This window comes from Lemur catta, chromosome 9 (genome assembly GCF_020740605.2).
Source record: "Lemur catta isolate mLemCat1 chromosome 9, mLemCat1.pri, whole genome shotgun sequence".
In the NCBI taxonomy this organism is placed as follows: Eukaryota; Metazoa; Chordata; class Mammalia; order Primates; family Lemuridae; genus Lemur; species Lemur catta.
In genome coordinates this window covers 32,010,874-32,024,285 of record NC_059136.1, presented here as the reverse complement: position 1 = coordinate 32,024,285, position 13,412 = coordinate 32,010,874, and the positions used below count along the sequence as shown (strand labels likewise).

The 13,412-nt window shown below is 37.2% G+C and overlaps 1 protein-coding gene across 3 annotated transcripts in view; it reads right to left on the bottom strand.

The window, feature by feature from the left end:
• Positions 1–509: 509 nt before the first annotated feature.
• TMEM71 (transmembrane protein 71) overlaps positions 510–13,412 on the bottom strand; it is a 38,123-nt gene continuing 25,220 nt past the window's right edge. For 2 of the 3 annotated variants that reach the window (XM_045560874.1, XM_045560873.1), the window contains exons 7-10: positions 10,954–11,029; positions 5,048–5,109; positions 4,888–4,948; positions 510–1,004 (exon numbers count right to left, since the gene is read on the bottom strand). In XM_045560874.1, coding sequence (XP_045416830.1) covers positions 989–1,004; positions 4,888–4,948; positions 5,048–5,109; positions 10,954–11,029 — 215 coding nt within the window. In that variant the 3' untranslated portion in view covers positions 510–988. The remainder of the gene's footprint in view (positions 1,005–4,887; positions 4,949–5,047; positions 5,110–10,953; positions 11,030–13,412) is intronic. The other variant, XM_045560875.1, reaches the window with a different exon arrangement.

Sequence of the window (13,412 nt, the reverse complement as noted above, 5' to 3'; positions counted from 1 at the left end):
TTTCTTTCAACACCCAAAGGCACTAGATACAAATGATATAAAAAGTGATATTTTGGGATTACCATTTTAAGCAAAGATAATTTTCTCCTTGCAGAATTTCTAGTCAGAGAATACCACATGGAGCAAATCTGAATTGCAGGCTGAATTTGCTTTGTGAACGACGCCGAGTGAGAGGGATGGAAAAAGAGCTCCATCTACAACCCTTCAGTCAGTCGTACACCTGCACCATTTTCACGCATTTCAAAGCACTCTGGTGTTTTGCCTTTATTTTGCCCTTAAAGCATTTCCTGTACTACCATCTTTATTTTAATTGCAATTTGAATGAAAGGAATCATGAGCCCCAAGAAGGGTAAAAACTTGGTAAAGAAAATGGTTCAAAAGAAGAATATACCTTCCAGAAAACGACTCTTTTCTGCCCATTTTCTATCAATCATCACCCACTGTCAGTACCTGATATTGAGCCACTACTTTTGGGGAAATAATGAACTTTTCCAACATGATATTTTATGTACAAACTGCCTTTAATCATATTCAAGTTGATATCTATTACACAAACTTGCTTTCATTGTTCAATTAAAGCAGTTCAGCAGGGGAAGGGTGCATGTGGGCAGGCCCAGGAATCTGCCCTGTTACAAATTCCTGGCAGAATTCTCTAATGAAAATTAACGTCTGAGAACCACTGCCTTAGAGAATAATAGAGGAACATGTACTCCAGGTGATCTATCCCATTCCCCAGGCCTTTCCCTTTCAACTGTTAGTGTTTGCAAAAAAAAACGCAAATTAATATTATTTTCATGAGGATATTACAATTATGAGGGAAAAATTGAGATTTTTTTTTAAATCACATAGTCGAATTAAATTTTTTTTCTCAATTATCCAGTTGCTCATTCCCTTCCAGTGAAGCAGTTGATTCCAAGTGGACTGCAAGTTCGACAATTTCTGGATATTCAGCTTGAAGACATTCATCAGAGGCATTGCTAAATGGTTGTCAAATTTTAGCTAACCTAGATTAGAGGAAGGAGAAAAGAAATGCATAATTCATCCACATACATGTGAAATGCAGTGTCTAATCACTGCATGCACCTGCATGCACACATACAAATGCACACACACAACTGGCTCAAATCATGACAACTAGGAAAAGTGGAGTTTCAAACTAGAGTAATTTTGTTTTTGTTTTTACCCCAGCAGTTCTTAGTGCTCTCTTTTTTCATCTGAAAGGCTCTAGAGGTTTTAACCTCTCAGCACCCTCTGGTACTTAGTTAGCTACCATTTCATACTGTTTTCTCTTCCCCTCTATACCACCCCAAGGTTAACAGTCTTTTGGGTAACACGTTGGTTTTCCCCATATTTTTATTCCCCAAAGTTTATTCATTCATTCACTAAGTATATGAACATCCATTCCTCCATCTAAGAGTAGAGAGAACAGGTGTTACTCATTTTGTTATTATGAAGTCAATGCATGTGCAAAATGTGCACTACTGATGGCAGCACAGGATACTTGTGGTGACCTTCATCTGCAAGGGGCATTCAGGGTGACAGTGAACAAGGTTGGATAGTCCCTATATTCACAGACTTCAAATTTAATGAAGACAGTTGAAGAAGAATTACATCGTTAGAAAAAGGGATATGACTTGAGAAGTAAGAAATGCTAAAGAGGCACCTGATCTAACCTACCCTTGCACAGTACAGGATGGGCGGGGGCGGCTGCTGCATTAATGTTTGCTGAACTGAAGTCAGCGCCTGCCCTCCACTTCCCTAGAATCTCATCATTGATTGTAAGAGACTTATGAGTCATTCTTGACTCTTGAGATGCATAACCTTATCTTTGGCTTATTAGCTTCTGGATATGTTTATATAAGAGGGAGAGTGTTGCAAAATCTTTAATATACAGGCAGAGCTCCTGGCTATCAAGGAAGTACTTCAAGAAATGATGAAGCAAATATATTCAATTTAATGAATATTTATGAAATACCTACTATTTTCAAGGCATTGAAAGGCATTCACAAAAATGAAGTCAATTGTCCTTGTTTTCACAGGTCTTAAATGCAAGTGTGGGTATGTATATAACACTGGGTGGGCAGAAAATAGGAAAAATGGAATGAGAACAAGAGAAGGACAAGTTAAAGTATGTACATAAAAAAATCAAAGAAGGAATTTTCCTCTGTAAATGAGGTGGTATATGAGAGTGTTTATTTAGGAGACAACAATGAGCTCGGAACAGTAGGAGGTGCTGAAAAAAACAACAGGTGATATGACCCCTGAAGGTCAGATATTGGCTCTTGGGAGACCTTCCTGCCCACACTCCCCACCCCTCCTAGTCTGGGGAAATGTCTCTCCTGTTGTTCCCTTGGCCTCTATGCTAACCCTGTATTTGCACTTATCATATTAAACTGCAACTTCACCTTGTCTTTTACATACCTGTTGGTCTAAGGAGACACTTGACATGCCTTGGCATTGCCACCCTGGCACCTAGCAAGGGTGTCTAAACTATGGTAGGTTACTCTTACTCACTTTTTAATGGGGCTGTTTGTTTTTTTTCTTTCTGATTTACTTGAGTTCTTTGTAGATTCTGGTTATTAGCCCCTGATCAGATGTATAGCTTGCAAATATTTTTTCCCATTCTAAAGGTTGTCTGTTTGATTTGTTGATTATTTCCTTAACTGTGCAGAAGCTTTTTAATTTAATCAAGTCCCATTTGTCTATTTTTGTTGTTGCTGTGATTGACACTGGGGTCTTCTTCAAAAACTCTTTGCCTAGCCCAATATCTAGAAGAGTTTTTCCAACATTTTCTTATGAAATTCCTATGGTTTCATGCCTTACATTTAAGTCTTTTTTCTATCTTGAATTAATTTTTGTGAGTGGAGAGAGTTATGGATCTTGTTGCATTCTTCTGCATGTGTCTATCCAATTCTCCCAGCACCATTTATTGAATAGGGCTTTTTTATGCAGTGTATATTGTTGTCTGCTTTGTCAAAGATCAGTTGGCTGTATGTGGATGGTTTTATATGTGAGTTGTCTGCTCTGTTCCAGTGGTCTATGTCTCTATTTTTGTGCCACTACCATGCTGTTTTAGTTACTATAGCCTTGTAGTATAGTTTGAAGTCTGGTAATGTGATGCCTCCAGATTTGTTCTTTTTGCTTATTGCCTTGGCTATTCAGGCTCTTTTCTATGAAGCATAGACTTATTTTTTCTAGATATGTGAAATATGCCGTTGGTATTTTGATGACGATTGCATTGAATATGTAAATCACTTTGGGTAGTATGGACATTTTAACAATGTTGATTCTACCAATTTATGAGCATGATATGTTTTTCCATCTGTTTGTGTCATCTATGCTTTCTTTCCTCGGTGTTTCATAGTTCTCTTTTTAGAGGTCTTTCACCTCCTTGGTTAAGTATATTCCTAGGTATTTTATTTTTTTGTGGCTATTGTGAATGGTATTGAGTTTTTGATTTGATTCTCAGCTTGACAGTTATAGGCATATAAGAATCCTCCTGATTTGTGTACATTGATTTTGTAACCTGATACTTTGCTGAATTTGTTTATCAACTCTACTCCCTTGATGGAGTCTTTGGGGTTTTCTAGATATGAGATCATATTGTCAGCAAAAAGTGATAGTTTGACCTCCTCTTTCCTGATTTGGATGCCCTTTATTTCTTTCTCTTGCCTGATTGCTCTGGTTGTATTTCTGATTAATTGTATATGCCCATCTTAAAACCCAGAGAGAAGGAATTTATGTAATTCACATTACCTGACAAACCATAATAATGTCTTCATTTCTGAAAGGTGGGTAACAAAATGGCTCTTTGGATGGAAATCTTTTACATTATTAATCCAGTCCTGACTAGTATATTATCACAGCCCATGAAGCTAAGCACACATGCAAACCTGTAGTAATGTTACATAAAATATGCCTCTAAGCCTCTGTATAGACCTAGGGAGCATCCTGTGTCTGGAGGGAGGGAAGTGGGTATCTTACAAGAGTTTTAAATGAATGTCATTAATTTCAAAGGTCAAAGGATAAGGATTTCTCAGATTACCCCAAGATCCAATTTTCTAAATATCAGGTTAAACAATAGTTAGCTATATCAATGCCCATCACCAGAAAGCTGGAATATGTAGAAATTACAGGAAACATCACTCAAAATGTAAGTCAATATTGACTAGAGTCCTAAACAAAACAAATCTTCACTAAACCCCATTGTGATTTCAGAATTAACACAAAGATTTCATAAACAGGGAAACAGAGTATCAAGAGCATCATAGTGAATTATAGACCTCGATTTTCAAGACAAGGGAGTTTGCCCCTGGAAGCCATATTGAAGTGAAGGTAATTAACACAGTCCATCTTGCAAGAGGATGGTGCCTTGCAGACTGTTTGAAATTCTGTGAGCATCTCACCCAGACCTCAATAACCCTTTGAAATATGCTGAACCATGGCACTCGGCACCCAGAGGGATCATAAAATGAGTAAGAGAGGGCAGAGAAATCACAGTTTGTAACTGAGATCATTTCATGGGCAGTTTGCCAGCTATTTGGGAAACTATAACATAAAGGTCTTCTTAATATGAGGTATTTATGAAATGCAGTGCTATGAATCTATAAAAGCCCATTTAAAAGGATTCGAAAGGACACTTCTTTTCTAAGTCCTGCTGCCTTAAAAATTAGTAATTAGTTCTATCTATTTTGATGTAAGAATTTAGGATGCAGCATGATAATACTATTAGATTTTAGCAGTAACAGAAAGTAGTCTTCAGGACGAATGATCAGGACATTTCCTGTATATAGTCATTGCCATCTATTATGCAGCAGAAACAATTCTCAGATATCAGATTATGGTCATCCTTGTCCAGACAATGATGATAACATAGGCAACACTTACCGAACACACGTGGTGGCTTCGAAATAGCTGGCAAGGCTGAGAAACAATGATTTCATAGCATCTTAGGTGAGAAAAAAAATATTTAAAAATTATTTTAAAATGACCAAAATTGGAACAAAATACAGGAATCATAGCAATATTTTTGGAAACAGTTACTTACAAGCTATAGTTATCAACAATGAGCATATGAAGATGCTGGCTAATTTTCCTTCCATAAACCATCTGAAACAACAGGATTGCTCAAGTTTAGCATGCTAATGATGCATTTCTAATCCATGCAATGTTCTTTTAGACTTACTATAGACTTATGATTTCGAGGTTTATTATAAAACTGCAGTAATAAAAGTAGTATGGTATTGACAAAATAACAGACATGCAGATAAATGGAGGAGAATACATAGCCCAGAAATAGACCCACCCAGACATAGTAAACTGATTTTTAACAGAGGTATGGGAGCAGTTCAAAGGAGAAAGGAAAGTTTTTTTGACAAATGGTATTGGAACAGATATTCACATGCAAAAGGATGAACCTGCACATATATACCATGCCTTATACAAAATTTAACTGAAAATGAGTCATAGACCAAAATGTAAACCATGAAAGTATAAAACTTTTAGAAGAAAACATAGGAGAAAATCTACATGCCCTTGTGTTCGGCAATGAGTTTTAAAATATAGCACCGAATGCACAATCCATGAAAGAAAAAAATTTATTAATTGAACCTTATCAAATTTTTAAAAAATTTGCACTGTGAAAGACACTGCTGAGAGAAAGAAAAAACAAGGTATAGTCTGCGAGATATTTGCAAATAATGTGTCTGATAAAGGACTTCTATCCAGAATACATAAAGTACTCTTAAAACTCAACAGTAAGAAAATAAGCAAACTGCTTAAAAAATGAGCAAAAGATCTCAACAGACAGGTACTTCACCAAAGAAGGTATACAGATGGTGAATAAGTGTAATAACATATGTTCAACATTATTCATCATTAGACTAGTGCAAACTAAAATAATGAGATATGATTACACACCCATTAGAATGTGAACCCAAAAAGCTGACAATCCCAAATGCTAGGGAAGATGTAGAGCAACAGGAACTCTCATTCATTGCTGGTAGGAGTGAAAATTGTGCAGACATTTTGGAAGATAGTTTGGCACTTCCTTACAAAGTTAAACATAAACTTACCATACAACCTAGCAATTGCAATTCCCTGGTATTTAGCCAACTGAGTTGAAACATTATGTCTATACAAAAACCTGCATGTGATTCTTCATGGAAGACTTATCCAAAATTTTCAAAAACTGGAAACAACCAAGATGTCCTTCAATAGGTGAATGTACAAACAAACTGTGGTATATCCACATTGTTTTTAAGGTTCATCCACATTGTAGCATGTATCAGTACTTCATTTTTATGGCTAAATAATATTCCATTGCATAGATGCACCATGTTTTTGCTATTTTATTTATTCATTCATTGGTTAATCATTGTTCCCACTATCAGACCATTATGAATAATGCTGCTATGAACACGGTTGTACAAGCTTTTGTGTGAACATACGCTTTCATTTCTCTTGGGCAAATACCTAGGAATGGAATTTTGGGGCATACGGTAACTCTCTGTTTAACATTTTTAGGAACTACTGAAATGCTTTCTAAAAGGACTGCACCATTTTACATTCCCACCAACAATTTACGAGGGATCCCAATTCTCCTCATCCTTAACAACACTTGTTATTGTCTATCTTTTTGGTTAGAGCCGTCCTAGTGGGTGTGGTGTGAATATAGCATATTTCCAGCATCTTATATTGTTCCTATCTCACTGTGGTTTTAATTTGCATTTCTCTAGAGGCTAATGATGTTGACCATCTTTTCATGCTAAGTGATTGAAACTAGACACAAAAGACCACAAGTTGTATGCTTCCATTTACGTGAACTGTCCAGAATAGACAAATCTGTATGACAGAAAGTAGATTAGTGGTTTTCAGAGTTTTTTGTTGAGTTATGAGAGGGAATGGAGAGTAAGTACTAATGGGTATGGGGTTTCTTTTTTCAGTGATGAAATTGTTATGGAATTATAGTGGTGATAGTTGCACAGCTTTGTGAATATACTAAGAACCACTAAAAAGTACACTTTTAAAAAATAATCTTTTGAAAATATTTTAAAATGCATCAAATACCTTCTACATGTCATTTTACAAATGTGCTAGTGTATGTGCAAGATGAATTCCTAGAAAGGGTATGGCCGGGTCAAAGAGGACATGCAATTTTAAATTTAGTAGAAATTGTCAAATCTCCATAGCTAGGGACCTTAATTATAAATTTTTAAAAATTTTACCAGCAATGAAGGAACATGTCTGCTACTTTATAACCTTGCCGAAAAAAGTGTGTTACCAAATATTTGGATTTTCTCCACAAGGTAGATTAATTAAAAAAAAAAAATAATGTCAAAAAAATAATAATATCTTTATTGTTTTTCCTTTCTTTTCTTTTTTTTTTTTTTTTAGGTCCTATGGGCTCTTTTTATTAGAATCTATATTCAGTTATCATTTGGTTATAATATGTTAAAAATAAATGTATTTAGAAAAAAAGAAGACTAAAACATAGAAAGTGATCTCATGAAGTTTATGATTGATGGGAAGCAGGAAAGAAAACTATGAGATTCAAATCACTGAGAGGAACTTGACCTGTCATTCTTAGCTTTAAAGGGGGCCATGAGCCAAGAAATGCAGTGGCCTCTGGAAGCTTAGAACTACTCTTGGATGACAGACAGCAAGAAAACGGGGACCACAGTCCCACAACCACATGGAACTGAACTTTACCAGCAGCCTAAATGAGCCCAGAAATTACTTCTTCCTCTCCTGACCCACTTTTGGTGCTTCCCATTGCTTCCCTGGTGAATCCCAGCATTTTCTCCTGGATAATCTATTCTAAATGTGAGAATCTGCTTCCTCTTCATGGAGGAGGCACACAGTACCTGTGTCTAGTTGGCCATCAGGATCCTATCTCCACTGGCCAACTCTTTTTTTTTTTTAATTTCAGGATATTGTGGGGGTACAAACATTTTGGTTACATGTTATGACTTTGCCACACCCAAACCATGATTTGAGGCATTCCCTTTCCCCCTTACAATGCTCACCGTGTCTATTAGTTATGAGTTTACCCACCCCCAAACCCCCAACCCCTGAAGAATGTTACTACCATGTGAGCACCATAGTGTTGATCAGTTAGTGCCAATTTGATGGTGAGTACATGTGGTGCCTATTCTTCCATTCTTGTGTTTTTATTTTCAAAATATGAATCATTGAAAGATATTACAAATAAATACAGAAGAGAAAGGAAAATATCGTAAAGAAATCCCACCATCCATAATCAGTAATTACTAAAATCTGAAGCATATCCTTTTAGACATCTCTTTATATGCAGCTTTAAAATTCTTTTTCTAAATTGAGCTCTAACATATGTACAATAAAGTATATAAAGTACATATATTTTGATTTTTTACATAAACCCCCATAATTGCCAGATCAAGATATAGAATATTTCCAGCACCCTATATTGTTCCTTTGTTATTTCTTCCAGTCTATACCCCTATAATTAACCACTATTAACCACTATTCTTATACCTATGATAACTGGTTAGTTTCACCTTTTCTTGGAGCATCCCTAATCTGAAAATCTGAAATGCTCCAAAATTTAAAACTCTTTGAGTGTCAACATGATGCCACAAGTGGAAAGTTCCACACTTGACTTCATGTGATGGGTGCACAGAATTATTTAAAATGTTGTGTAAAATTACCTTCAGGCTAAGTGTGTAAGGTACATGCAAAACATAAATGAATTTTGTGTTTAGACTTGGGTCCTGTCCCCATAAACATAAAATTATGTATATGTAAGCATTCTAAAATTAAAAAAAAATCCAAAATCCAAAACATTTCTGGTCCCCAGCATTTCAGGTAAGGGCTACACAACCTCTATGTGCAATCAATCATACAGACCCTTCTGTCTGTCATCTGTCACTGACATATCTGTGAGAAAATTGCATGCTCTTATAATCTTTTTTACCTAAATAACTTTTTATTTAGAGTAATTTAGATATGCAGAGAAATTGCAAAATATGGTGCAGAGGGTTCTCATGTGGGCCTCAGTCAGCTTCCTCTACTATGAGCATCTTATATCACTGTGGGACATTTGTCATCATTAAGGAAACAACATTGGTGCATTCCTGTTATCTCAATTCTGTATTTCATTTAGATTTTTTCAGTTTTTTCCTTTTTCTGTTCCAGGATCCCACCCAGGCTACCACACTACAGTTAGTCATCATGTCTCCTTAGATTCCTCTAGGCCATGGCAGTTTGTCAGCCTCTCCTTGGTTTTGATGCTCTTGACAGTTTTGAGGAGCTCTAATCAGATAACGTGTTGAATGCCCCTCCATGTGAGTTTTTCTGCTGTTTTCACCATTGTTGGACTGAGGTTTGGAAGACCACAGAGGTGAAGTGCAATACTCACCTCGTTACACCCAGGGTAACACAGTCAGCATAACTTATCACTGCTGATGCTGACCTGCTCACTGCGGTAGTATTTGCTCAGTTTCTCCACTGTAAGTTTACCTTTTTCCCTCTGTTTCCATACTCTTTGGAAGAAAGTTTCTAAATTCAGCTCACACTCAAGGGATTGAGAGTTAAGCTCCACTGCTTAAGGGGGGAGTATTTACAAAAACTAACCTGGGGAACATTTCATTAATTGTTCTGTGAAATAAGAGAGGGGTCCATGATCAACTTGGAGGTTTGGAAAACACTAAGTGAAATAAAGCTGAACATTTTCTTCACTACGTTCTTTCACTGAGCCTCTATTATATCAATGCACATTATGATCGTCCAGCTTGGAATATAGAATGCAGAATTTTGCAAATTTATTTTTAACCATAGGACCTCCCCCCTTTTGTTCTTTTGGTCCCATTGTGATCTAAAAATGCTTTTCAAACCCCATAATTATCTGGGAAGCTATTTTGAAGCACCGATTCTCACTAGATCTAAATTAGTATCTCAAGAAATAGGATCTAGGACTTTGTATCTAAGAAAGCAACACCCCCAAGTGGTGCTGAGGTATTTGACCCCCAGAAGGTGGGATTCGAGCAGGTAGCACTTGCTAGCGAGAGTTCAAGAACCATGAAGACCTCCGGACTGAACTACTTAGCATTGTTTCATTGATGCAACAAATATCAATGAACCCCAGCACTGAGGATAGAGCGGTGAGGGAGACACACAATGTCTCTGCTCTCAGGTAGTTCACATCCTTGAATGGAGAGATAGATCTCTGATGTTTAAACAAGCGAACAGATAACAGGTTAGGGGTGATAAGTGCTCTGAAAAAAGGAAAAGCAAGGTGTGTGTGACAAAGAGTGGTGTGCTATTTACGAAGAGTTGTCAGGGAAGGGCTCTCTGATGATGTAACATTTGGACAGATTTCAGAAAGAAGTAGGGTCACATGTTTTGAGGCTACCTGCAGAAGGCTTGTATGAGGCACAGTATGCAGCAAGTGCAAAGGCCCTGAGGCCCGAGTGGGCTTAGCACCAAGGAGTATCATCACTGCTCTGGAGACTTGGGCAAGGAAAGGACAAGAAGGCAGAAGAAGGACATGCAGGACATGCAGGACAGAGGGAAAGGCAGAAACATGCTTATAATAAGGCATGAAGAGACACTTTACATTAGCATATGCAAATATAGCAGGAAAGGTGGAGTCTCAGGAGGGACTCCAAGTGCCCTTGAACCCCAGGCGGTGTGCTTAGACTGCACCTATAACAGGAGTCACTGAAGCTTTACACAAAGGATGAGACATGGTAAAATCCAATTTTAAGCAAGATGCACTGGCTTTTGTATGCTTTGTGAGAAGATGGGAGGAGGTTGGTGTGAGATAAAGAGGTGCTTATCATGAACAGACAAATGAACCAATCTTAACAACAGAGCTACCTAAAAATTTCTGTGGAAATATGCCAGGAAGTTGTCAACCAATTACAACTTTGGTAAGTATGAAATCCCATTGCATGAAAACAAAATATGAATTACCTTGCACATGCAAAAATGATTAAGCACACAACAAGCAGGATTGCCTGAAAGGAGAGCTCTCGCAACAAACTGGTTTCTAATAGAAAGGACAAAAATAAATGAATTAGAAATCATTGCTGGTTAAATAATCTTGGAATAACAAAATAATACTAAAACTTATCTTCTACACACCAAAAAAGTAGTTGTCAAATGTACTTCAGTTTAAGCAATTTGGCATAAATAACAAAAATAATATCACATAATGTCATACAAGGTCATTCATCAGAAAATTTCCTCAATTTCTATCGATTTCTTCTATAAAGTAAAGACTATGCTATTTATACAGTTTGGGGCTTGCCTTTTGCTTTAGGGTTGGGGGAAAAGCTTTGTAGAGTTTATGCTAATGTCAGAAATCTAACTCTGATGAAGATGATAACAGTGACAATAATGTCTAAAATTTGTAGAGTGCCTTATAATTCACAAAGAGCTTTCATACATGAGTTCGTTTAATCAGCACAGCAATGCTGTGAAGCAGGTACCACTTTCTTAGTTTTGCAACTGTGAGAAGACTGAGACTGAGAGAAATGATGAAATTGTCTAAGGTCACACAGCTAGGAGGTGTGAGAGCCAAGATTTAAAAACCACATCTAGATGGAACATAATGTTTTTTCTGAAGTGGGGCAAGGATGGACAATTTCAACTTTGCATACCACAAGTCTCTAAGGACCAAAAAAGAGAGCATATATTATGAAATATTCCTCTTTGCAAAACTCTTTGCAATCAGTAAAATATTTCAGTGCTGTCAAGCTACAGTAGAAACTAAAAACCCTCCAGCAATTATAAAAGTAAGACTTAAACCAACCATGAACCTGAGGATTGCTCTAATTACCTCAAAGAAATCAGAGCTGGCTTAAGGATTACCACATAAAGACCTAAAGAAGAGTATAAACAGACCTCAACTTAATTTTTGCCAAATGCTTCAAACGCTCGATTTTGCAACAGTTCTTTAAAACTTGGAATGACTTTATGCTATGAATGCATTTATTTTTGCTATTTATGCTATGAATGAGGATTGAGTCAGCGAACAAAACCTATTTAGCCCACAATGCGGGTGGAATACCGAAGATTGGCAATTCAAAACATTGCTGTGGTAAATTATGTGACTGCAAATGTACAGTATTTCATGTACACTGTGAACTAAGTGTGTTATTGTGAGTTCAATTGAACACTAAACCACCCTTCTAAACTATGTGTCTATTCTTAGCCTCTCTCAATTTCATGTGGAATTTGGAAAACATTTCCTCACAGAAACAAATCCAGCTTGAAAAATTGCAAAGAGCACTAGACTTGGATACTGAAGGATGAATGGGTTTAAATTTGAGTTCTACAAAGAAATGAGTTGTGTGATTTTGGATGACTTATTTGCTGATTCCTTCCTTCAGTAGCCATTTATTTATGACCTATTGGGCTCAGCTCAAGTGTAACCTCCTTCAGGAAGCCTACCGTGATTCCTCCAGCTCCTCCCTAGCTCTTTACTGCTCCTCCCCTGTGCTGTCATTGTACCTTGCTCCTGTCTTCTTTAGCTCTCTTTTCACACTGTTAAAATTTCTGTTGTGTTTCTCTATATTCCCCTACTAGACAGTAAGCTTGTTGGAAACAGCCACCTATTTCTTGTACTCTGGGGGCAATGCCCATATGTTCCTTGGGGAATCACCTCTCTCCCTTCTCTGTTCACTGTTTAGGTGGAGTGATTGATTTCTCTGGTTTTCCTCCCAGCATTTGATTCCTTCCAAGCCTTTTGGAGTTTCACATTCTTATTGACAAAGGTTTGTCGATATAAATGGGCACTTCCAGAGCTAATGAATCTCAATTCTGGGCCTCTCATTTTAAGTCTAGACAGATACAATCTCTTTCTGCTAAACTGGAAACTGGAAAGGCTGAAAAGTTTAGGCACAGAGCCACCAGAACCCACCATGGAGAGAGAGCCTTTTAAAAAGCAACATAACACATAAGAAAAAAGGCAACAAAACAGACTGACATGACCCTGAACTCTATACCTGGAATTTTCACTAATATGAGTCAATAAATTTGGCTATTGATTAATCCACTTTGAGATGAGTTTCCATTCATTGGAACTCAAAAATTCCTGATATAGACGATGTTATACATGCCTATATGCTTAGCACCTGAAACATCACCTGGAACAGAATACACACACAAAATCTGCATGTGAAGGACTTAACTGAAGAGGGAGAGCTTGTCCACTCAGGACTTCATAGCCTTGTGAGGAAGACTAAAAGAAATAGTTTCAATAGAGATACATACAGAGTGCAAAGGAGTCATGGTAAGTAAAATACTGCCTCCACCAGCCAGAATGGGAGAGAGCTGGCCACAGAGGTGGTGCTATTTAATTTGGGCCTTGAGGAAGAGTAGGGGCCATCCAGGTATAGCAGGTAGGTGGGAGAAACATTCCAGACACA